Source organism: Schistocerca americana, chromosome 7 (assembly GCF_021461395.2).
Source record: "Schistocerca americana isolate TAMUIC-IGC-003095 chromosome 7, iqSchAmer2.1, whole genome shotgun sequence".
Lineage (NCBI taxonomy): Eukaryota > Metazoa > Arthropoda > Insecta > Orthoptera > Acrididae > Schistocerca > Schistocerca americana.
Window position 1 is genome coordinate 391,380,847 of NC_060125.1, and position 26,869 is coordinate 391,407,715.

Here is a 26,869-nt window from a genome sequence, read left to right on the forward strand (position 1 = left end):
ATACTGTAGCAATTCTGGATGTGTGGAGTGTCCCATTGTCCTGCTGGAATTTGTCCAAGTTTGTCAGAATGAAAATGGACTTGAATGGATGCAGGTGATCAGACAGGATGCTTACGTACATCATTACAGAGCCTCCACCAGGTAGAACAGTCTCCTGCCGACATGCAGGGTCCATGAATTCATGAGGGTGTCTCTATGCCCGTACACGTCCATCCGCCCGATACAATTTAAAAAGACTCGTCCGACCAGGCAAGATGGTTCCAGTCATCAACAGTCCAATATCGGTGTTGACGGGTCCAGGCGGGGCGTAAAGCTTTGTGTCGCGCAGTCATCAAGAGGACACGAGTGGGCCTCCGGCTCCAAAAGTCTATATCGATGATGTTTCGTTGAATGGCTTGCACGCTGACAAAAAAAAGAAGGTTCAAATTGTTCTGAGCGCTATGGGATTTAACATCTGAGGTCATCAGTCCCCTAGAACTTAGAACTACGTAAACCTAACTAACCTAAGGACATCACACACATCATGCCCGAGGCAGGATTCGAACCTGCGACCGTAGCGGTCGCGCGGTTCCAGATTGGAGCGCCTAGAACCGCTCATCCACCACGGCAAGCCGCACTCTGACACTTGTTGATGGCCCAGCATTGAAATCTGCAGCAATTTGCGGAAGGGTTGTACTTCTCTCGCGTTGAATGACTCTCTTCAGTCGTCGTTGGTCCCGTTCTTGCAGAATCTATTTCTGGCAGCAGCGACGTCGGAGATTGGACATTTTACCGGATTCCTGATATTAACAGTACACTCGTGAAATGGTCGCACGGGAAAATCCCCACTTCATCACTACCTCGGAGATGGTGTAACCTGTCGCTCGTGCGCCGACTATAACACCACGTTCAAACTCACTTAAATCTTGATAACCTGCCATTGTAGCAGCAGTAACCGATCTAACAACCGAGCCAAACACTTTTTGTCTCATATAGGCGCTGCCAATCTCAGGGCCGTGTTCTGCTTGTTTACATAGCGCTGTGTTTGAATACCCATGCCTATTCCAGTTTCTTTGGCGCTTCAGTGTATACTGGACCAAAGTTATTTGAGATAAATGGTGAGGAATTTCGCCTTGGCAGTTATTTACCGTAAGGGTAGAGTGATATAACATACGTTTTTTCTTGTCACACTGATCTTCGCTCTCACCAGTACTTAGAGGCTACGGTTGCATATTTTCTGGAGCAATTTCTTTGTGAATGAGTCATATACATTCTCTTCCTGCTTTTTATTATCCCTGATACCTTTCGGAGTCGAGTAATGCTCTTTTCACAACAATTACCGCAAACTTTATGTCACTTTGGCGTCACGTACAATACTGACGACCGCATGATCAGCTGTTCACTTTGTTACAAGGCAGAATATGAATATTATTGCTCCTGCATTCATTCGCAGCAATTCAATCTGTCCTCTTAGGTTCTTGCCTAACCGCACACTCGGAAGACGGCACATATTCCGAAATGTCCGCAGCTTGTAGTCTAGTGGCTAGCGTTGCTGCCTCTGGATCACGAGGTCCCGGGTTCGGAATTTTCTCTGCCCGGGGAATGGGTGTTTGTGTTGTCCTCATCATTTCATCATCATTTGAAACGTGGCGAGATTGGACTGTGTAGAGATTGGGAGTTTGTACGGGCGCTGATAACCGCGCAGTTGAGCGCCCCACAAATCAAACGTCATCATCATAGTCGGAAATATACAGCCAAATATTTCTGGAAGGAAGAACATGAATTACGTTGTTGCTCTATTCAGTCGCAGCAATTTAAGCTGTCCTCTTAGGTTCCCGCCTAATCAAATGCTCGGAAATCGCTAAATATTTATTTTATCCTTCGCTCTCAGATCAGACTGAATGTAAATAACATCCAACATTGCAGAACATACTTGTATTACATTCATAAGAAAGTAGCAGAGCATGCTGAGAACGCTAACATGAAAAAAAAAAAGAAATGAATGCATGCAATGGGATGCGAACCAACAACTTTCGATTCCAGCAACCACAACGGTATTCGTTCCCCTTGCACTTAACCACGCGATGTTTATCCCCGTCTTGGTTATCATATTTTATCTTGAAGGCTTGTATCGTTGATACGTTATAAAGTGACATTTAATGATGTTGTGTTTCCGATAAATTTTCACTGCTCCGTTACATTGAAACGGCATACTGCAAATTATAAAACAGGTGTGTTTCATTATTAATTTGTAAATTATTGATGACAATAACTCACTCCTAAGAGAGCACTCTTATATGAAGGCGTTAATCGTCGGTAAATCATTACGTGACATTTTATTGTAGCTATAATTGTAAGATATCGTTCCAAGGATGACGTGTTTTTATAAATCTCCGGTACGCGCGCATGAGACCTTGAGAAAGGTGGGTATCGAATGCTAAGGAAAGCAGATAGTCGATCATGCCGTCGTCGATATTGTGTGTGCCGTCAAAATGACGTCACATTTGCGGGAATTGTTGCGAAAGGAGTGTTACCCTTCAGAGTCGTTAATTGTGCTCATTATTTTGTTACCTAGAATCGTGAACGGCTGAAACATGGAGGTAAAATAGGATGTCCGTACGTCACGAGCTTGAAGCTGATGTCCAGTATCTTAACTAGCCCAAAACATCAGGTTCACCGCGGTGAACCTTCTCCGTGACGTCACTGAGACGTGCCCATTCGAAGTTTCGACAGTGTTGGGTGCATTGATTGTGTGGGGACGTGGCTGTTTCATCAAAAATGCCAGCTTGCGTTGTTTACGCGTGTACCAATCGATCCTATCGTAATCTAAAGCTTAAAGGAATCACATTTCACTCTTAAGTGGAGCAATTCAAGCAATATTTTCTTTTGTATACATGAATTATTGTTTAACTATTTACTTTTATTGTAGTGGTTTTATTTCTGTCATTTGACTTTAGATTTGCCTTACTTTACACAGTGTCCATTCTTTTCTTTCCTGAGTTTTTATTTGCCTTCCAAATCACAAATGCTCCTACATCCGAGCCACACAGTATCAACCGCCCCGTCCCCGCAAAACACAGGGCTACGTAACCGCGGATTGTTGGGGCACCATCTGCTGCCCTAAATCCCTGTCGCCTATAATTATTCAAATTGTTCACATTTCCTCTCCGTTCAAAAAGGATTCTGACTAGAACAGCCGGAAACAGCTGTCATGTGTGCGTGAGTTTTTTCACAGGTTATTTATTCACTCATGAAGGTTGCTGTAAATCTACTGCACTTCAACAGGAACAATGATGTAAATAATTACAATACTAGAAGAAAAAATGACATTCATTATGCCACATTAAGGTAGTGTGTAGCACGAACAGGGATTCACAATGATTCAATCAAAAGTTTTGATTACTGACCCACTGATATAACACGCCTGATACATAGCAGAGTAGCATGAGACATACTTACAAAAAAATTTATGTCAATATAATTATAATGACTCGTTCCATATAATTATGATTTATCGTGAAAATGATACATGGAACATAAAACTAAGTAACTAATGATTTGTATATCACAAAGCATGTATAGACACATATTCTTTGAAAACCACAAAATGAAATTCAAAAGTAAAATCGAGCAGTTGATCAAAGTAGATGTACATGCAAATTGTGCTATGTCTGGTTAGTCCTGAAAACCTGACAGTTACTGGCGAGAAATATTCTGGGAGAAGCAAATAGGCTACTGTTGGAAAGGTAGGCCTACATCTTATACAGGTTAGGCTATCATTACTAATGATGTCACATACATGTTAAAGCAATATATCTATTTTAAGAGGTCTTAAGCATTTATGGTCTTTATACGGCCCATCTTCCACAAAATGGAAACCACTGAAAATCAAAAATGTTTTATTTGCAACAGTTAGCTACAACTTCCAGCTCTTATCTACATAGTTGCCGCTCCGAGTTAGATATCTGTCGTTGCGTTGTAGGAACTTTCCAATACCATCATCATACAAGGCAACAGCTAGTGCTGTCCACCAATTCTCTACACTGGTCTGCAGCTCATTGTCTGTGCCTAAATGTTGTCTTCACAGCCAGCGGTTTATGTGAGCAGTGATGAAACTCAGAGAGAGCCAATTAAAGGATGTATTGTGGTGATCAAACACTTCCCATCAGAAACGCTGCAAGAGCATCTTCATTGCCCCTGCAGTATGTGGCTGAAAACTGTCTTGAAGAAGAAAATGCAAGACAGTTATGTTACGTGGGCTGCATAGCTTCAGGCAAAAATTCTCTCTGGGCCCTCGTATGACACAATTTTCTAGGCACCTTTATGTGCTCAGAAATGAAAAGAGTGACGCAACGCGATCAGCGGGCGTACTAGAGACACTGCCCAACACATCTGTGAAAAGCATTGTGTTTTCACAGTGGTTTCCATTTCACGACCGATCGGAAATTACTTTCCTAATAGCCCTCTTCAAAAAAACATGCAGCATGCAAAAGGCGTTTTTCTTTTGAACTACTGTAATTTACTTTACTGTGTTTCTTAATAAGTGCACCTTAGTGGCATTCTGAGACTTATATTTCAAATAGATTGGCTACTCGTACTTCGCCTTATAATCAGAGGTTACCTGTTTTCGTCTTCCAAAAATCTAATGTGCAGCTTGAACAGCTTCGAGGGACACGTTAACGAGAGAATCACAGAAACAAGTTCGAGGAAATCCCACTCGCCGGCGCATTAAAATAATCCAGGAAGGGATTAAATTGCACAATTTTGAGTGATATGGCATGACCAATTATACAGTACGTCACCTATACCGTTTTGTAAGGACTCGTCGCTAAAATGAGAAATTTTCACGGAGATTTTGCACCACGAGGGTATTTTTGCAGGATTCTAATCACCAGTGAGGGGTTTCAGATGGATATGGCACACCATAATAAACTTGTGGGTTCTCTTCGTCTGCGAAATGAGGCAGCTATCAAGGCTAGAGGTGGTGGTGCGAGGTATTAGCATCGTGACTCAGAGGATGTCCGCTATGCACGAAGGTAAAGATCAGTTAAATGTTGCTCGTAATCGAGACTGAGAGAGTCTTATAAATAATTATCCTAACTGCAGCAACTACGTCAAAACAGTAACAAAGCTGACAAAAATATCTACTTCACGCAGTACTGTCGGCTAATTAACGAACGATTTCAGCCAATTCACGTTTAGACAGCCCATGAACTAATTTATAGTTAACTCAGTGTAGTGTCCCATGCATCAGTTGACAGTGATGAGCTTGCGAGAAAATTCTCAGGAAGAGCGCATGTTGTTAATGTTGTGGTCGACTGCCACGCCAACGGCCAAAAGAAGGTCTGACAACATTCCACTTATGTCCCACGCCCAACAGTTCCAGTCTCTCTACTCATCCATCCATCCCCCCCCCCCCTTCGCCCCCAGCTAATTCTATTGCTCACTATGTATAATCACTTATTACAATCATACAATGTAGGCTTTGACGGCCGGTACTGGCTACACTTGAAACTTCCGGGCCGTGGTCGATGTACAAAACTTTCTCCTAACGTTTCATCTCCAACAGCGGGAGACGTCTTCAGACGTAAAGCGGCGAATTCTGCGACCAGAATTCGAGGGAGCACCGAATATATACGCTGTGTAGAGGGCACCACAGTCCATCACATGACGTCAGCTAAGACATTATATCTGGCATTGCCAACTTTTTCGATTGAAAGTAATCGATCGTCCTTCTTACAGTTGTAACGTTGACATCCAAATTTTATTCAATTTATCGCTTTCCTCTTTTCTGTTAAAATTATTACAGCGTTTATAAATCTCTATAGCTCTTCTAGAAATGTGTGCATGGTAATGCGATGTTTTCTATATGACGCTCGTCTCAAAGAATTATATTTCATGATCACCCTCTTGGTAAACATGTTTCGCTACGGCTGATTTATCCGTATCTCCCAGGCGGCAATTTCTTTTGTGTTCAATCAGACTGGAGTTAACACTTCTTTTCGTGATACCAAAATAAGCCAGTCCACAAGTACGTCGACCAAGGCCTATAAGCCGGAAAGTTTCAAGTGGAGTTGTTACAATGACATAATTCGAAACGTTTGTAGTTGTGTAATTGCGTGTTGGAAGTGGTTGCAAAGGTACTCACAGTAGTGGCTCTCAGACGAGGGAAAAGCGTGGTCGCGTCGAAGTAAAGTCGTTGGTCCACCAACACTCTCTTGGCAGGATCCTTCGGGTACAGAGAGTCGTCCTTCCCGTACTTGGACACAAGGTACGTGGCGATTGCGTGGCTGCCGCAAGTAAAGGCGTCATCAGCACCATGAGATTAAAAGTGGCAAGTAGAAATGCATTGCGGTTCGGGATAGAGTATGAATGTTGGGAACATTTTGAACTGTCCCGAGGCTGATACAGAAAGATCCTTTTTAAAATTTAATTTAATCAGGCATAGCTTAAGCACATACTATTTTATCATTGATGAAATTTTTAATGGTCTTGCCAATTTAAGCACATATATGTATTTTTCTTGCTTTATTTAGAATACATTAATAAAACATCATTACAGTAATTCATTTCTGACAGCTAGTGTGGCAGTGTGTTAGTTGACAGCAACGTTACACTCATACTGCCTAAAAACAAAAAGGAATGTGACGTGGTGCTAAGTGAATACCATTTTTACGCGAATATGATGTGTATGGGTCTTTGTCCTTCGGCACAAGCAGAACAAATTTTTAGTATTTTGAGCGAAATCTAATGGAGTCCCCCAGTGGTAATGCCAGCAGAATTCCGATTTTATCTTGTATGTGCTTTGAAGGATAGTGATGGAGTTCCATTGGCGGTCAGGTCACCGACACTGCATCTTGCACAAGAACTGAGGTGAGTGGATGAGTTAGTTTGCCTACTCAAGAGCACTGGGGTCCATTTTTCTGGTGCGCATCGCCACTGCAAGCAAAATTCCCACCTGCCAGGAACGTCAAAAACCACATTACATACTGCAATATATGTCCTACCATAAATGACTTTGGATTAAACGTCTCTCCATGTCACATTTGCACTTCACCGGGAGTGTAGATGTGTAGAAAGCCGACAGACTTAAGGGTTGGCATGTATTCTAAAGTTACTACTTAGGTGGGAAATTAACTAACAGAACTGTGTTGTAGTGTTCATTGCGGAAGAAAAATTATTGGTCAATCTTAATAATGTGAATTACAACAACACGAAATGGCTATATGAAACATTGTAAAAGGAGAAGATGAAAAATTAAAATCTATAGTATTAAAAGACTTCCAGTCAAAAAATTGAGATGTTCTGGACTGCACGTATTACTTGAGTAGAAATGGCATACATACTGCGTGTGTGCGTCTGTGTGTGTGTGTGTGTGTGTGTGTGTGTGTGTGTGTGTGTGTAGGGCGCCCTTTCCAAATTAGCCCGAGAGGAACGTAATTGAAAATCATTTAGGTAGTATGGCTAGCTGATCAAAAAAGATGAGCCAGCCACTCTGATAACACATTAAAAACCACGCCCTAATTTTGCAAAAAAAGAAAAAAAAAACGAAAAAAATTGGTTCAGATGGCTCTAAGCACTATGGGACTTAACATCTGAGGTCATCAGTCCCCTAGACTTAAAACTACGTAAACCTAACCAACCTAACATCACACACATCCATGCCCGAGGCAGGATTCGAACCTGCGACCGTAACAGCAGCACGGTTTAGGACTGAAGCGCCTAGAACCGCTCGGCCACAGCGGCAGGCCTAATTTTGTAGGGAAAAAGTCAGACATTCCAGGGAGTCTTAAAAGTCGTATAACATACATCTCATCGTCTGCTGAAATAGAGGGTGGATTAGCTGGTCAACTAATTTCTGCCCTCTTGTCAGAATATAAAATACGCTCTAAAACGAAGAAGAAGCCACACCACAAAGGAATTACCCGAATGAGACGGAAACTGGTAGATGTAATGTGCATGTACAGAGAAACAAACGTTTAAAATTTCAGAAAAGTTCGATGATATATTGAAGAATAAGAGCTTCCCTAACTGATTAAGTCAGTAATGCGTTGGTCCACCTTTGGCCGTTATGCAAGCAGGTATTCGGCTTGGTATTGATTGACAGAGTTGTTGGATGTCCTCCTTTTGGATATCGTGCAAAATTCCGTTAAACTGTCGCGTTAGAGAGTAGAAACCCTCACCGTTTATGGACGTACATTATCTTGCTGAAATGGTAAGCCCAGGATGACTTGCGATGAATGACGTATCGTCATGCTGTGATGGTGCCGCGGATGACAACGAGAGGAGTACTGGTTGTCAGACCGTATGGTGGACAACAGTCAGGTTATTGCACCACTGTCCAGGAGCGTCTCGAGAAATATGTTCGGCCTGAAATCTCATTGCCGGCCGAAGTGGCCGTGCGGTTAAAGGCGCTGCAGTCTGGAACCGCGAGACCGCTACGGTACCAGGTTCGAATCCTGCCTCGGGCATGGATGTTTGTGATGTCCTTAGGTTAGTTAGGTTTAACTAGTTCTAAGTTCTAGGGGACTAATGACCTTAGCAGTTGAGTCCCATAGTGCTCAGAGCCATTTGAACCATTTTGAAATCTCATTGACTGGAATATAATTGTCTTCAGTGATGAGCCGCTCTTCGAACTGAGCCCCAACGATCAGCGATGACGCGCCTGGAGACGGACAGCGGAGAGAAGCGGGATACCAACCTAGCTGTGGTGCGCCATACGGCCTGATAACTAGGAGTGGTTGTTTCAGGGGTCATAGCAGGACCCCTCCGTCATCCGCGGCACCGTTACAGCACAGCGATACGTCGATGATGTTCTACGTCTCTTTCTGCTGCCCTTCATGGCTAGCGGACCTGGGCTTACATTCCAACAAAATAATGCATGGCCACATACGGTGAGAGTTTCTGCTGCTGGTCTTCATGCTTGCCAAATCCTACCTTCGCCAGCAAGTTTAACTGGGAATGTTTGGAGAATTATGGGCAAGTCCTCCAACCAGCTCGGGATTCTGACGATATAACGTGCCAACTGGACAGAATTTGGAACGATATCCCTGAGGAGGACTTCCAAAAACTCTACCAATCAATGCCAGATCGAATAACTGCCTGCTCGGAATGTTGACGACCTAACGCGCAACTTGGACGGAATTTGGCACGATATCCCTCAGGAGGACATCCAACAACTCTACTAATCAATGCCAGGCCGAATAACTGCTTGCATAAGGGCCTGGAATGGACTAACGCGTTGTTGATCTGCTCAATTTGAGAAGCTCTGTCTCTTGAATAAATCAACCAATTTTTCAGAAATTGTAATCATTTGTTTGCTGCGCATGACCATCACATCTACCAGTTTCCTTTCCATTCGGATAATTCCTTCGTGGTAAGTACTTTTTTTTTTTTTTGCCTGAGAGTGTACGTTTATCTATAATGTGTACTGAAATCTGTACGTCACCATCAACGCATGTTGGAGAGTTCTCCGTCCGGAACAGGAATCCATGTGTCATCAGACTATGCCCTATCCGAAGTGGAGTGAGAAGTATTTCATGTCCCCTTAGTGGCCGGAAGGAGTTACTCCACAGCCTAGTAGTTGGTTTCACCAGTCTCAAATTATTGTCCCACACTTCCAGTCACTCTTATTCGCATGGATACATACCTGTGCTTAAAATACGAGGGCATAGCACGTAGGGGGCAGCACAATGATCCACTTGATTTAGATTGGACGTGTCCATGGATGCAACATCCGCCAGTTCATTTTTGTCAATCTGCTTGTGCTCTGGTACCCGTGAGAATGACAGCCCCGTCCTTTGCAGGCGATGAACAGACCTGGGTGTTATGGACTTATTTGTCTCCTGAGTACATTCGTTAAATACATTTAAGGGCACTCGGGGAGTCGGAACAAACTTGAAATTGGCTGGTATTAACACATTCCTCTTGATCCAGTAGGTTTAAGATTGCATGTAACTCTGCGTTAAAGTGGTAAATTGTTTTGGGAAGCGAATCTCGAGGACGTGATAAGGGTAAATCGTGGAACAGCCAAGAGGATCCCCTGCTTAGTCCTGTCTCTGAATACAGGTACGTGGTTGTGGACTTCCCTTAAAATTTAATCAAGAATTGAATTAAAAACGTAAGCAGTAGTGCAGTCTCTCCTCTACTCCCTCCTTTTCTTTTTGAGTCATCACCTTCTGACTGGCCTGATGCGCCGGCCACGAATTCCTTTCCTGTGCCAACCTTTTCACCTCAGAGCAGCACTCGCAACCTACGTCCTCAATAATTTGCTGCATGTAGTCTAATCTGTCTTTTTCTACAGATTTTACCCTCTACAGCTCCTTCTGATACCGTGGAAGTGATGTCTTAACAGATGTCTTATCTTCCTATCCCTTCTTCTTCTCGGTGTCCTCCATATATTCCTTTCCTCTCAGATTATCAGGAGAACCTTTACATTCTTTATCTTATCAGTCCATAATTTCCATCACCCGCTAGCGGCTCCGTACCACGAATGCTCTCTGTCACTGCGGTACAGCAGGGCCGACGGCAGCAACTCATCACACTTGCAGTTGGAGCCCCTTCGCTAATTCAACATAGTCCCTGTTTAGCACAGCGGGTCTCAGATATTCTACACACCAACATAAGTTGTTGTTTTGTTGCCTCTTCCCCCAACTATTTTAGAAATTCTGATGGGATGTTATCTATCCCTTCTGCATTATTTGATCTTAAGTCTTCTAACGTTCTTTCAAATACTGATTCTAATACTGGATCCCCTGCCTGTTTCCTGTCGACTCCTGTTTCTTCTTCTTCACGTCACCAGACAAGTCTTCCTCTCGTAGAGGCCTTCAATATGCCGTTTCTATCTCTCCGCTCTCTCCTCTGTATTTAACTGTGGAATTCCTATTGCGCTCCTTTGATTTACTAAGCTTAAAACCAGTTTCTTGCAGACACATGCACAGGGGTCCGCCCTGTGTCAAAACTCAATTCCTTCACATGAATCCTGAATCCTTTACGATACCACTGCAGTGTGAGAGCTATTTTATCCTGTCTTTTTACGTCTGCCTTTATTCTCGTTGCCAGGATTTCAGACGCAACAGTGGAGAAGAGGGACTCATTGATTCCCACCGACAAGATGGTTCCTCATTGGAATCATCATTCAACATTCGTATCAGATATTCTGGTGGCTTTTCATTTATCGTTTTAAGTATTTGTTCATTCTTATTGCGTTTGGCTTTCAGCGGTGATGTTGGTAGTGAGAGGAATTTGGCATGCTGGCTGTTGTATGTTGTGACATTTTTTGTTTCTCAGTGCTTTAATGGTCATATGGCAGACTATGGAACCAAAGGCCTCCTATTCGATTTGCAGTCAGTCACAGGATTTTCATCTAATGCGTATCTATCCTTGTTTTGTGATCTGGCAATGTTTGCTAATGTGAAAAATGGCGAGTTGCACTGTTTTCCAGAATAAACGTTAAGCTTTAGGTCCCCCTATAATCGGTTTGATAAGTCACTTGAAAGGCCTGAATAAAGGCAAACCTTACCACTTCCAATAGGACCATGCTCAGTAAAGCACTATGGTGTTCGTACCAGCCTTCGGTTGATAATGCCTTTACTTTCTTCTACTTTTCTTGTGGTGGAGGTATGTTTTGATGGCCTCTGTATTTTTCGTAACTTTTTTCCTTTTTACCTGAGAGGAAGTAGTGGTTGATGTTTTGTATGACTTTATACACAACGGTATGGAGATGTAGGCTACAGAATGTTGTGGCAACTGTTGTCGTAGGAAAGCTGGACAGAAGTACAAATAATTAGCGAACAAGTTAACACGACAAACAGAAGATTTACTTTTATTTCTTCAAGTGTACAAGGACTCATTACAAATAATGTAGCAAGAAATAGAGTCTACCTATCACAATGTCAACAAGGAGGAGACTCGCTATACTAACCGTAGATGATGGTATCATAGTGATGAGGCTCCAACAGCAAGTGGGGAGAGTTGCTGGCTGTCCTACAACCCAGTGACAGAGAGCACTCGTGAGATGGAGCCGCTAACGGCGTAGCGCAGCGGGCGTGCGCCATTGGGTCTGTCAGATTCTGCCTGGCCTCTATCAGCATCAAACGGAAATTTGCAATTCCATTGCAAACTGATGGCCGTGGGGTGGTACCGATGCATGATACCACAGTTGTCTTGCAAGTACACTCATAGGGGCATGTATCTATGCTTATGCTGCTGATCTGTCTGAGTGAGCATGGAGACCGTGACAACTTGCTTATTTATATATATACTGTCTGTTATTTTGAACATGTCCAAAAGAACAAACACCAGATAAATAATTAAGACGCAGACGACCATTGATCACTTCCGTGCAGATGTACACCACTCTCTAACTCTTATGGGAATCGGAGTAATGTTGTGACTAATGAGGATAATGAGCAAGGGCCACTACATCTGTAGTTTGTGAATAAGCTGAGAATTTTGGCCTGACGCGAGACGTGCTAGCGTAGTCCGTTGAGGTGTAGTGACCCCCGTGTCCGAATATGCCTGAGTATATTAAGGCAGAATTCTTAATTAATGCCATTAATTTCTTTATGTCTTGAATTGGTTTATTAACCACAGAGGCAAAGAATTTCGCCAGTGTAGGCAGCTTCAGCGACTTGTACAATTTTTATACCACAGCACAATGTACTATTTATTTTTATCGCTTGTAGTTTCTTCTTCTCATTAATTATTGTGCAGTATCGATTCCATGATGCATGATCACCAGAGCAACTGTTGCAGAATTCTGGAAGGGAGCAAGTGACTCTGGCTGCATTGGTTGCTTTGTCACATTTGCCACACCTTGCCTGCCCACTGCATGGCAACAGCTGTGTGCTCATATCGTTGACACTTAAAACAACATACGGGTTATAAAATATGGCCCCACTTTCAGTCGAAAGAATTCTGCCTTAATATACTCAGGCATATTCGGCGAGTAAAAAATTGTAATACAACCATCATGCTTTGTAACGTCGCCATTGATGTGGTTAACCATATTTTGTTTATCTGTTACTCCCCATACAATTCCACCAACATTTCCTTCATCGTTATTTTCTTAATATCATGGAAGGAGACAAACCTTTCCTTCGGGGAAGGGAAGCATACTGTTCTGTCACAACAGAGAATCCATTTGATAGATTCCATAACGAAAGTTTGTCCCGAAATGCGGCAAAAAATCCAGAGTCTGTAACACCAATACTCGATAGATTTATGTGTATTCCGTGTAAGTTCCCTGCTGACGTTGTACACTAGTGTATCTGCATAGTCAAGATCTTTCCTTATGTAATATGTAATAATTATGTTATTATTTTACCGTTTTAAGAATTGTATTGTAACTGTACCTCCAATTTTGTATATAATACTCTGTGAATGAGGTAATTTTTAAAAACTGTTTATTTTACTGGACCATACGCAGGGCAGCTGCATGTAAAACCTTTAGTAAAGCCCCGCCGTTACAGTAGTAGTTTGGCTGGACTGGGGGGCAATTCTAGTGTCCGATTCCGCCCGTCGTCTTTGACCAATGACGTAATGTGTGATGTTATTTTGTTTGTGCCATCGACTGTAGTTACGAACGTTAAATGCTTTCTCTGGATTTCCTCGTTACGTGCGTATATTAAAAATTCGATGTATATTGTTTTGTTTTCATATAGTAATTTGTTTTCAGTATCTTTTGTTGATGAAAGTAGTCGTGATTTATAAGATCTGGATTTCCCATGCAACTGCTATTCATTATGATGAGTCAGTTGTGTTTATAGCGAAAATTCTCTTTGAGGAAACGACTGACTGTAGCTAAACTATAAGATTTTTGCAATCATTGGGCATTATTGCAGAATTCTGCAAGTGCAGTGTTTGTGGAAATTATATGGTTTTGACAAAGGTTCCATCATCACAAACTTCCGACGAATACATGTGGAGGTGGAGAAAAAATAATACATAGAGATCTAACGCAGGGGGACCTGGTTCGAAAGATCGAGGTTGAATTTAGAAGTAATAGAGTCATGTTAACCTACTATTTTTGCTATCAATACCCTTGAAAATCTGTCATCCACGAAGCAGGGGTTTCGTGTGGCACTGTAGTTGACTGGTTTTCATTTCGTAGAGAAGTCTGGGAAGAATTTATAAGGTATAGGGGATCATTGATGGCTGGGGGGGGGGGGGGGGGAGGGGGCGGGGGGCAGTTGAAGTAGACGAGTCACAATTTGGACAGAGAAAGTACGAAAGGGGGAATAAGGCTGCTGCGCTTTGGGTTTTTGGAGTAGTAGTTTCTGGAGGGGACTGTGCTGATGTAGTAAATGTCGTACCAAATCGTACAAAGGAAGTGTTGACATCTTTAATAGAAGAATATGTTGAAGTAGCTTCCGTAGTCATGTCGGGTGGGTTTGCTTCGTACAAGGGGTTGGGTGAAAGGGGTTGTCATCAATTGGTCCGAATCATAACATTCAGTTTATGGAGTACAAGACGGGGGCATGTACCAATTCTATTGAGGGGGCATTGAGGGGCTGTAAAATCTGTTGTCGGGCGGGGAAAGAGAAAGATTTCAGTGTTGCAAAGCCATTTGGATGAATACTGTTGGAGGAAGAGTATTCCTAAAGGTTGCTGTGTCTTGTGCCGGTGGTCTCATGTGATTGACTTATGATATCATTTTTTAATTATTATTTTAAAATTTTGCTTGTGGATGAGGGCGCGTGGTAGGGGAGAACTGATTTGGGTGGTGTCTCTTTCGTGCAGGGTAGTTTGTGTTTCTTATTAATTTTTTGATTGGATTTTGCGTATTTCGTTATAGTTTCACCTCCTAACATTATTATTTCTCGTTATGTCCTTATTCTCTGTTTTTGGCAGCCTCGATTTCTCACTGCTTTGGAAGTTCATATGTGGTAAGTTTCGTTTAATGTAGCCACTTTTATGTTTTCATTTTCGATGCTTTTGCTATACTGTTCTTAATTTTACTTTCATTCCTCATGTATCAGTTTCACTGAGTGTTGTTTTGGAGCTACTGCAGCTGATGTGACTTTCGTGTAATACAGTTATCGGTTCCAAGGTTTGCTCATTTTTGCGTTTTATTTTATTTTATTTTATTTTTTGAGTGTGCAGTAATGTTTGTAAATATTTTTATTTTTTCAAAGTCTAGCCGTATTCTGTAGTTCTCTAACAAGATCGTTTTTTAAGCAGGTTTCTCATATGTTATAAGAGTCTTGCGCTTGTAAATGCTCTTTGTACTACCGCGAAACAGCAATATTTGAATCGGTAACTGGAAGTGACCTCCTCTATAGGTTACTTCTAGTTACCGATTCCAACTATTCGATGGTTCATTACTTAGATCCTTTTTTCTGCACTCGTAATTGCTCTCTGAAGTTGTGCGCAAAACTTAGTAATATTGGAATCGGTAACTAGAATTGACCTGTATATGAGGTCCATTCTAGCTACCGATTCAAACTATTCGATAGTTCATTCATTAGATCTTTTTTTTCTATTCGATGGTTCATAAACTGGATCGTTTTTTTTTGGTCTAGTGAAGCAAGCGATACAATCCGTCGGCTTTGACCAATGACGTCATACATTACTCATAGATAATGGTGTCTTCACTTTCTGCCACAGATAGTAAAACAGTTCTGTGTTCCGGATCATGGTACATCAAAATAATTGAATGTGATTTTAAAAGAGATCGCTACACGTTGCTCAAAATATTCTTCGTGAGAATTTATTTAAATAATTGGTTGTTTGCAATTCATTCGGTACTTAATTCCATTCTTAGCGATATTGAGGTAACTTGGACTATTAGTGTCTTAATTTAGGACAATTTTTAGCATCTCATTTTCGTTTGTGGGTATGGATTTATCTGTTGCGATGAACCTAGATGATATGAAAGAGGCTATGGGCGTAGACATGTTGGCAACGATTTGTTTTTCTTAAATGTGTCGTCTCGTTGCTGAGTATGTTCGATGTCGTGAGTGCGGCGGACATATGCGCCTCACAAGTGTATCTCGTCGCTGTACTCACTACTTATTCGTATGGCGCTGCAGCAAAGATCGGTTGTGGCGGTCCATTAGACGAGGGACGTGGTTCGAAAAATCTAAGCTCGCCTTGAGAGACACTATGAAAATCACGTACTGTTGGTGTTTGAGATATCCTGTGTGGCTGTGTGTCCATGAGTGTCTTTCGAGTAAGCTTACAGTTGTGGAGTGGTACTCTTTTTGTAGGGAAGTTTGTGGGGAAGACATGAAATATAGGGGGCCGTTGGGGGGGGGGGGGGGGGCTGTTGTGGTCGAAATTGACGAGCCGCATTTTGGCAAAAGGAAGTACAACAGGGGGGAACCTCCGGCGGGATGGCGGGATTATGGATTTGGGGGGGGGGGGGGGGTGCAGTTTCAGGTCAAGAGTATGACTATGTAGTATTTAAAGTCGTACCCAATCGAAGGAAGGAAGTTTTGGTCAGCTTAATTGGAGATCGCGTTGGAGAGGGCTCCATTGTAATTTCAGATGGTTTTTCTTCATATAGGGATTTAGGGGAAATGGGTTATTAGCATCTCGTAGTTAATCACAATATTGAGTTCAGATCATTATCCACAGGGGCTTGCACCAGTAGCATAGAGGGTTGTTGGTCAGCTGTGAAATCTCTTGTAGGGAAGGGGAAACGCCGGATTTACACACTTCAAAGTCACTGAGACGAATATTCATGGAGGCGTGGTATTCCCCAAACATATTGCCCGTTTAAATGTTTTGTTAAACGTGTTGGGCAAATGTACCGTCCGAAATATGTTAGCTAATTTCACATTAGGATGGAGGTGGGGGGGGGGGGGGATGTATCTCTGCCTGTATGTGTCTGTGTGTATGTGTGTGTGTGTGTTTGTGTTTTCGTAATGTTTTGTTTGTTGTGTATGTGGTTATGTGATTTTTGTTGATGTCTTTCTAGGCAAGCTTCGTTTCTTTTAAGATGTTCCCGTGTGTTAAGTTCAGTTTTCCATTTTTTTTTCTTTTACTGCATTTGACTATTTTGGCGTATTTTATTGTTGTATTACACCATTGCGTATGATTTCGTGTACTCCAGTACGTAATAGAAATTTCGCAACTGTCCTTCTTTCGTTTCCCAGCACTAGTACCAGTAAATTTTTTCCAATCTGTACTAGCAATATTATAGGCAAAACGCCCGACACAACTAAAATTTGTATCCCGTCCTTCAGCTGACCTTTACACTGCCTCTACCTACTCGAAAAGAACGACATACGTAACATCGATGAGATTTACCTATATATGTCAACTGGAGAGCAGAATACAAATGTTGTGTATAGCTATATAGCTCAACTAAGGAATGGGATACTATTGTCACTGCTGTGATCAAAACTATAACTTTCAGTCGATACTATTAGCATCGAAGGCGAAAGAAAACTTTACCCCATAGTGAAGTACGAGATACAAATTTTATATGAGTTGTCTTATTGGCTCTTCGCGTAGTTCAACTGAGGTACAGGTTGCAAATGTAACGTACGTCTATTTCCACGTTTTCGTTAGCAGTGTACATATATATAGATCAACGGAAGTACGGGATACAACATTTTGTACGTAGCTCCTTCTGCTATCGGTAGTACTACTATCTACGTAAGAACAGACTATTAGTGGTAGCGTAGGCGAAAGAAACAACACATGCAAAATCTGCATCCCGTGCTTCAGTTGACCTATATAGTTCAACTGAACAACAGGATATTAATGCTAACGAAAACGAAGAAATCGACGAACGCTAAACTTGTATCCCGTACTGCAGTCAACCAATGAAGTTCGAATGAGGTTCGAGATACAGTCCATGTATATGCGACGTGAGGTATTCTTTGCTATCAATATTTCCATCCATTTCTCCCCCTTCATTTTCCACAGAAATAATACGATACAAACACGCGATATCCTTAACGTGAAAATACTACTTGCCTAGATATATGTCAACTATCTTTTTCGTCTCTCGTATTTCTTTGTTTCGTTACTGGTCAAAGCCGACGATTTGTATCCCGTGCTTCACTAGACCCGTTTTTTTTCTAGCAGGTGTATCAAATGTAATAAGATATTCCGCTAGTAGTTGTTCTCTGATTTACTGCAAAACAGTTACAAACGTTCAACCTATCGCGGTTTCATTAATTAGATCGTTTTTCCAGGTTCTGTGTTAAATATAATACCATTTCTGCACTCGCAATTACTCTCTGAACTCCTACAGTAAAGTTAACAGTATTGGAATCGGTAACTAGAATTGACCTCTTATATAGGTTTAATTTCTCCCCGCCCGAAACCCCTACTTCGCTGCGCTTCTCCCGTTTGAATCAATAATCAATAATAAAATTAACGTAATTTTGCAATAGGATGACTTCACCATACTGTAATACAGTTGTAGTGACCTATTTCTGACAATCGATCCCTACAAGTGTACAGTGCTTCATGAACATTCCGTGAAGTGTTAATTTACGTGTAGTGATATAGTTATTCTTTGACTTAACTTTTGTTAGTTATTCCGTGCTGTTCATGTCTACACAATTCATTCAAGTGTGTAGTGTTAAGTTACTGCTAAATATATGTGGGAATAAAGGAATTGTTTTCTCCAACACCCACATTTGGTGACCCCGACGAACTACGTTAACATCCGCGTCGGCTTCAGCGTTTAACGAAGTTCCGCAACGTTCACGTTTGTAGCTTCCGCGCAAGCCGCGTCGCGCTCGTTTCAGCACGATAATGACCGATTCGCCAGTCTCAATTCAACCTGAAGCCAGCAGTGCAATTAACTGGGTGGCGATAAAATCTCCACCATTCTGGTTACATAGTCCTCTATTGTGGTTTGCCCAGTTAGAAAGCCAGTTCGTCCTCGCACAAATATCGGCGGATGAAACTAAGTACAGCTATGTGGTTGCAGCACTTACAGAAGATCTAGCAGCAGAAATACAAGATATCCTAGCCGCACCTCCGGAAACCGATCGTTATGCATCCATTAAAAACGCATTAATAACGCGTTTGTCACAATCAGAGGAAAAACGGCTAGAGGAGCTACTGCGCACTGAAGAACTCGGAGATCGCACTCCATCACAACTCTTACGACGTTTGCGCACACTGGCAAGTAACACTGTATCTGATGATGTGCTACCATATATATGGTTGTCTCGGTTGCCGTCAGATACTCAAAAAATTCTCACGGTATGTGCAGGCGATTTAAACGCACTGGCACAAACGGCCGACAGGTTAATTGAAATGTATCCCACATCAAGTGTCTCAACATTAACGCCACAACAAGAAAATTCGCCCACAGTGACGCTAGTCTCCCTACAATCACAACTGGCAGAGTTAACCGCACAGGTAGCTGCATTACAAACAACGCACAACCGCCAACGGCCACGCCGCCGACGGTCACGAAGTCGCAATCGATCACCATCACTGCAGAACTTATGCTGGTACCACAAGACATTTGGTAATGATGCACGAAAGTGTACGCCACCTTGCAAGTGGAAACACGAAGCAGACACCGTAGCAGCGATAACTTCCAGTGCAAACACTCGCCGACTTTTTGTGACAGACCGCGAAACAAAACTACAGTTTCTCGTCGATACAGGCGCAGAAGTGTCCGTATATCCAGCAAACCGCCTATCGCGCCGGAGCTGCGACGACTGTTATCTATTCGCCGCCAATGACTCCAAAATTAGAACTTACGTTCGAGTAACATTATTCCTTAGCTTGGGGCTACGCCGTGTGTTTGAATGGCAATTTACAGTGGCAGATATATCACAGCCTATTATCGGAGCAGATTTTTTGTCCTTCTACGACTTACTGCCAGATCTGCGACGTCAGCGACTAATAGATTTGACTACTAGTCTGCATACAACAGGAAAAGTCCGTTGTATCACACCACTAGAGGTACACACAGTCACAGGCGACACACCATATATACAATTACTGAAAGGATACCCCGAGATCACACAGCAATCGCCTACTCTCCCACCAGTCAAGCATACAACCGTCCACCACATTTTGACCACGCCAGGGCCGCCAACTCACGCTCGGCCTAGACGTTTAACGGCCGAAAAGCTAAAGGTGGTAAAGCAGGAATTTCGCAGCATGCTGTCACAAGGTATCTGCAGAGTTTCTAGTAGCAGTTGGACATCCTCAATTCACATCGTGCCTAAAAAGAAGAATGGATGGCGCCCCTGCGGTGACTATCGCCAACTCAATGCAAGGACCATTCCAGACCGGTACCCAGTTCCACTTATAGAAGACTTTTCTGCAAATGTTCACGGTAAGACTATATTTTCTACCATTGATCTAGTTCGAGCTTACTATCAGATCCCTATAGCTGCAGAAGACATTCCTAAAACAGAGTGACAACACCATTCGGTCTATTTGAATTCACCCGAATGCTATTCGGACTATGTAATGCCGCCCAGACCTTCCAACGTTTTATAGATGAGGTTACAAGAGATTTGGATTCTTGTTATGTGTATATAAATGATTTATTGGTGATGTCTGCATCGGAAGAGGAGCACTTACAGCATTTGGCACAAGTGTTTGACCGCCTACGCCCCCATGGACTAGAAATTAATCCTGCCAAGTGTGTTTTTGGTGAGAAAGAGGTCCACTTTCTAGGATATTTGGTGAATGCACAGGGTATTCGACCGCCACACAGTAAAGTAGAGGCCATAAACAAATACCCCCGCCCTGTCACAGTCAGAGAATTACGACGATTCATTGGAGTAGTGAATTTCTACCAACGCTTCATTCGCAATCATGCACTGATAACAGCACCATTGAATGAACTACTTAAAGGCGCACCTAAACCTAAGCACAGTGTGCACTGTACTATCGAGGCGGACACCGCATCACCATCTCAGCAACGTTGGACAACATATGACCGTGAGCTGTACGCCACTTATGCGGCAGTAAAAAATTTCAGACACGCATTAGAAGGGCGACAGTTCACGATTTACACAGATCATAAACCGCTTACCTATGCCTTTAAGGTAAAGCCAGAGAAAGCATCGCCCAGGCAGCTGCAACACTTAGATTATATCAGGCAGTTCACGACAAGCATTGTGTATGTGGAAGGGAAGCTAAATGTTCCAGCTGATGCACTTTCTCGCATAGAAGCAGTGTCCACAGTAGCAGATGACATCGCACAGGTGGAAGCAGTGACAAAGGCCATTGATTACGACGCCCTCGCGCATGCGCAACAATGTGATAGTGAGTTGCGTGATCTATTGCAACAAGAGAAAGGATTGAAGCTACAGTTCGTGACGTTTCCTGAAGCAAGCATTGAGTTGTACTGTGACGTAGCAAGAGGAAAGATACGTCCATTTGTGCCACAACAATTCAGAACACAGGCAATTGCATCAGTGCACAATCTGTCACACCCAGGAGTAAGAGCCAAACTCAAATTGGTCAAACAAAAATTTGTATGGCCATGTATGCACACAGACTGTAAAACATTTGTGAAGCAATGCTTGGCGTGCCAGAGGAATAAAATCACACAGCACGTCAGGGCACCATTAGGCACATTTCTTCCACCAAATCAGCGTTTTGACCATGTGCATGTTGACATCATCGGCCCACTCTCGACATCGGAAGGCAACAGTTATTGCCTCACGGTGATTGACAGATTTACTAGGTGGCCTGAGGCATTTCCAATGAAGGACATCACTGCAGAAACTATAGCTCAAACATTTTTTCGTGGTTGGATTGCCCGGTTTGGAGTTCCACTGAGAATTACAACTGATCAAGGACGTCAATTTGAAGCCTACGTTTTCGAAGCATTGGCTACGTTATTAGGTACGAAACGCATACGCACCACGGCATACCACCCCGCATCAAATGGCATGGTTGAGCGTCTTCATCGACAGTTAAAGGCAGCACTGAGATGTCACGCAACACCGAATTGGACAGAGACACTACCTATCGTACTTTTGGGTCTACGAACGTCATTCAAAAGTGATCTGAAAGCAGCAGTAGCAGAACTGGTGTATGGACAAACGTTACGCCTACCTGGAGAATTTTTGCACAGCATGGCAGATGATACAATCACAGCCTCAGAATTTGCCACAAGATTAAGAGAGCTTATACGCCAATTGAGACCAACATCGTGCGGTAGCGTTCTCGCTTCCCACGCCCGGGTCCCCGGGTTCGATTCCCGGCGGGGTCAGGGATTTTCTCTGCCTCGTGATGACTGGGTGTTGTGTGATGTCCTTAGGTTAGTTAGGTTTAAGTAGTTCTAAGTTCTAGGGGACTGATGACCATAGATGTTAAGTCCCATAGTGCTCAGAGCCATTTGAACCATTTTTTTGAGACCAACAATGCCTAGAAACCAGCTTGGAAGACACTTGTTCGTTTTTGCGGAGCTAGACAATTGCACGCATGTATTCTTACGCAATGATACTGTGCGTAAACCACTGCAGCCACCATATGACGGACCATATCTGGTAGTCAGTAGGGATACCAATACTTTCCGCATAATGATTAACGGTACACCCACCACAGTTGCAATGGACCGTATCAAACCTGCATTTCTGGACGCAACAGACACCACAGCTACCACTGAACACAAACCAGAGAAGACAGGAGAAGCTACAAGATGTGTTTCCTGTACCCCATGAACACCACAACGCTCAGCGAACACCAGTCACTGCAACACCAAGACCGACGTCGAGGACTACTACACCACTCCCTGACACAACAACTAACACACGTGACGCACCGCCCGGTTTCAAGAAAGAAGTAGTTACAAGAGCTGGACGGCGTGTGAAATTTAATCTGCGGTATGGTTAGCATTAAAGGGGGGAGTCATGTAGTGACCTATTTCTGACAATCGATCCCTACAAGTGTACAGTGCTTCATAAACATTCCGTGAAGTGTTAATTTACGTGCAGTGATATAGTTATTCTTTGACTCAACTTTTGTTAGTTATTCCGTGCTGTTCATGTCTACACAATTCATTCATGTGTGTAGTGTTAAGTTATTGCTAAAAATATGTGGGAATAAAGGAATTGTTTTCTCTAACACCCACACAGTTTATGGTTCTCTGTGCCCCTCCACTTGCTTAAATTATGATAATAATTCTAACTAGATAAAAAATTTTTACACTCCTATTATTTATTTCGGTTATTTTCAACTCGTTTGCATGTAATTCGTGCGTAAATAATAATCGCGTTAAATGTATTATTTTATCGCATGCTATATTTGTTTGTTTACGAGTATGATCCGTTCCCTTCATAGATTGCGGGTATGCAGCATCTTTGCCTTACATATGACGTCATTGGTCAAAGCCGACGAGTTGAATCGGACACTAGAGTTTATCCGTGGTTAATTTGGATGTATAAATTGAGACAAGCAGAGCTTGCGAACATGAAAATTAGCCTCGGATGGGATGTAAAGTGGCCCATCGATCATGGTATCATTATTGGCCCTGTTTGGTTAAATTTACGACGCCAAGAAGAGTTATATCAGAGTGTGGCTAACATCAAGAACCATAGTGGCTGTACCATAAATTTTATAGCCATGGTAATTTGGCACAAGCGCTACCATCTTCAGCAGAATTGTTATCTAAATGGACCAGGTATGTATTCAATAGCGAGTTTACATGAAACTTCTAAATTACGTGTACACACCCGTGATTAACCCCAGTCACATTCTCAGACAGAGTGCTTTCCAAGTGTTAATTCCGGGTACCCTTTTTTTTATTAAACTGAAACCTTTTTTAGTTTTACGTGCTTAGTTTTCTGTATAGTAGTAAATGATTCACTCCACATAATTTTTCATCTTAAAGTTTCCCAAAGTGTGTTCATAGAGAAAGCTTTTCACTAAATAAAAATCTGCCATCAAAATAATCAATGCCAAAAATGTGAAGTACTTATAGCTGTTTGCAGGTGAAAGTCATAAAAAAACAGCAGTATTATTTCACTTTGAATAGGTTTGTACATTTATAATTGTTTGTTTCTTTGTATGTATCGTTTCAAAGTAGTTTTTCAAGTTGTGTAGACATTTACAAAGCCAGTTTGACTTGGAGTAGAGTGAGTCAGTAGTTGCTATGTCCCTTTCCAACTAATGTTGCATTATTCATTGTATTAACGTTGTTACTAAAGATGTTCACCATTTTCTTAATTTTGTGTGTTACCATTTACAGTTGATGGTAGTTCTTCAAACCATACAATTTTAAGGGACTTCATAAGCTACTTAACTTATGTGATGAATGGAAGTAAAGGCTCTTTCTGAGCAAGTGCAGCAACCAGCACAATCATTTATTCTACACCAAAACATTTTTTAAAAAATAATAACAGTACTCCCTATTTGTATAGAGGAGATTCATGTGCAAATTTCTTAAGCCCCCAGTAATCAGCGCTGTTTCAAAATCATTATCTTATTTGTGATAGTTAATTAAAAGAGTAGTAGTTCATGCTATTGCCCGTCAGACTATGTTAGTAGGTTCATATGCCCTTCTGCATGTATTCATTACGCTGCATAGTAGTTTTTGCCAATAGCAAGTGTTATTGTGAGATAGTGAGTACTGCTGCATTTGTTAGCCACTCTGTGTTCTGCGTATGGGTTAGCTCTTGTGTTGATCCCTAGGGCAAGTTGCAGTATGATATTGACAGTAACTGTGTTAGAAGAGATTGGTATCAAGTACGGTTAGTTTTCTTAGGTGAAGTTTATTTCCGCTTTGCCATGAAACTTGACACCGTATTGCCTAATTAGGCTAATTATATGTATATATGTTCACCGTTTACTTTAGAATTAGTAAAACGTCAGTTCAAAACCCTTTACCTTTGCAGATTCTACTGTTTTACTTACGTCTCCATTTCGAAATTTTAGTCTGATTCCTTGTCATTAGGTACCCTTCAAATGGTTCAAATGGTTCTGAGCACTATGGAACTTAACTTCTGAGATCATCAGTCCCCGAGAACTTAGAAATAGCCGACTGGAGTGGCCGTGCGGTTCTAGGCGCTACAGTCTGGAACCGAGCGACCGCTACGGTCGCAGGTTCGAATCCTGCCTCGGGCATGGATGTGTGTGACGTCCTTAGGTTAGTTAGGTTTAATTAGTTCTAAGTTCTAGGCGACGACCTCAGAAGTTAAGTCGCATAGTGCTCAGAGCCATTTGAACCATTTTGAACTTAGAACTACTTAAACCTAATTAACATAAGGACATCACGCAGGTCCATGCCAGAGGCAGGATTCGAACCTGCGACCGTAGCGGTCGCGCGGTTCCAGACTGTAGCGCCTAGAACCGCTAGGCCACCACGGCCGGCCGGTACCCTTCACAGAAGGTTACTTGATCAGCAATTACCAATTTGGTAAGGGCCGGTAATGTTAAAGGTCTGGTCGTGTATAAAGTACACAAGTGGCATGACACAATCAGTACCTTTACGCTAGTCAGGATTGGTAATACACTACTGGCCACTAAAATTGCTACACCAAGAAGAAATGCAGATGATAAACGGGCATTCATTGGACAAATATATTATACTAGAACTGACATGTGATTACATTTTCACGCACTTTGGGTTCATAGATCCTGATAAATCAGTACCCAGAACAACCGCCTCTGGCCGTAATAACGGCCTCGATACGCCTGGGCATTGAGTCAAACAGAGCTTGGATGACGTGTACACGTACAGCTGCCCATGCAGCTTCAACACGATACCACAGTTCATCAAGAGTAGTGACTGGCGTATTGTGACGAGCCAGTTGCTCGGCCACCACTGACCAGACGTTTTCAATTGGTGAGAGATCTGGAGAATGCGCTGGCCAGGGCAGCAGTCGAACATTTTCTGTATCCAGAAAGGCCCGTACAGGACCTGCAACATGCGGTCGTGCATTATCCTGCTGAAATGTAGGGTCCCGCAGGGATCGAATGAAGGGTAGAGCCACGGGTCGTAACATATCTGAAATGTAACGTCCACTGTTCAAAGTGTCGTCAATGCGAACAAGAGGTGACCGAGACGTGTAACCAATGGCACCCCGTACCATCACGCCGGGTGATACGCTAGTACGAATACACGCTTCCAATGTGCGTTCACTGCGATATCGCCAAATACGGATGCGACCATCGTGATGCAGTAAACAGAACCTGGATTCATCCAAAAAAATGACGTTCTGCCATTCGTGCACCCATGTTCGTCGTTGAGTACACCATAGCGAGCTTCCTGTCTGTGATGCAGCGTCAAGGGTAACCGCAGCCATGGTCTCCGAGCTGATAGTCCATGCTGCTGCAAACGTCGTCGAACCGATCGTGCAGATGGTTATTGTCTTGCAAACGTCCCCATCTGTTGCCTCAGGGATCGAGACGTGGCTGCACGATCCTTTACAGCCATGCGGATAAGATGCCTGTCATCTCGACTGCTAGTGATACGAGGCCGTTGGGATCCATCACGGCATTCCGTATTACCCTCCTCGACCCACCGATTCCATATTCTGCTGACAGCCATTGGATCTCGACCAACGCGAGCAGCAATGTCGCGATACGATAAACCGCAATCGCGGTAGGCTACAATCCGACGTTTATCAAAGTCGGAAACGTGATGGTACGCATTTCTCCTCCTTGGTGTAGCAATTTTAATGGCCAGTAGTGTATTATCGATGACAGTACCACGAAAGTGGAGTTAAAGAAGCACAGGTTTCCGAAATACCATCACTAAAAAATACGAAGTAAATATTTTAATATCAGAATGAAGAACAGCTACCAACATATGTAACTCAGAAGTGGATATCCTCGGTGTAGCGAAGCAGCTTAAATCACTTAATAAAGGCAGGTCTTTCGGCACAGCCAGCATAGCAATTAGGTCAGAGGAGCGTACCGACAGGGGACCTCACATTCAGTGCATATTTCTAGATTTCCAAAACAGTTTTGACACAGTTCCTCACAGGACGCTTCT

The 26,869-nt window shown here is 42.7% G+C and overlaps 1 protein-coding gene across 1 annotated transcript in view; it reads right to left on the reverse strand.

The window, feature by feature from the left end:
* Window positions 1-26,869, reverse strand: part of LOC124621972 (glutathione S-transferase D7-like) — a 104,895-nt gene that overhangs the window by 5,459 nt on the left and 72,567 nt on the right. Inside the window, exon 4 of the mRNA XM_047147506.1 lies at window positions 6,128-6,269. Coding sequence (XP_047003462.1) covers window positions 6,128-6,269 — 142 coding nt within the window. The remainder of the gene's footprint in view (window positions 1-6,127; window positions 6,270-26,869) is intronic.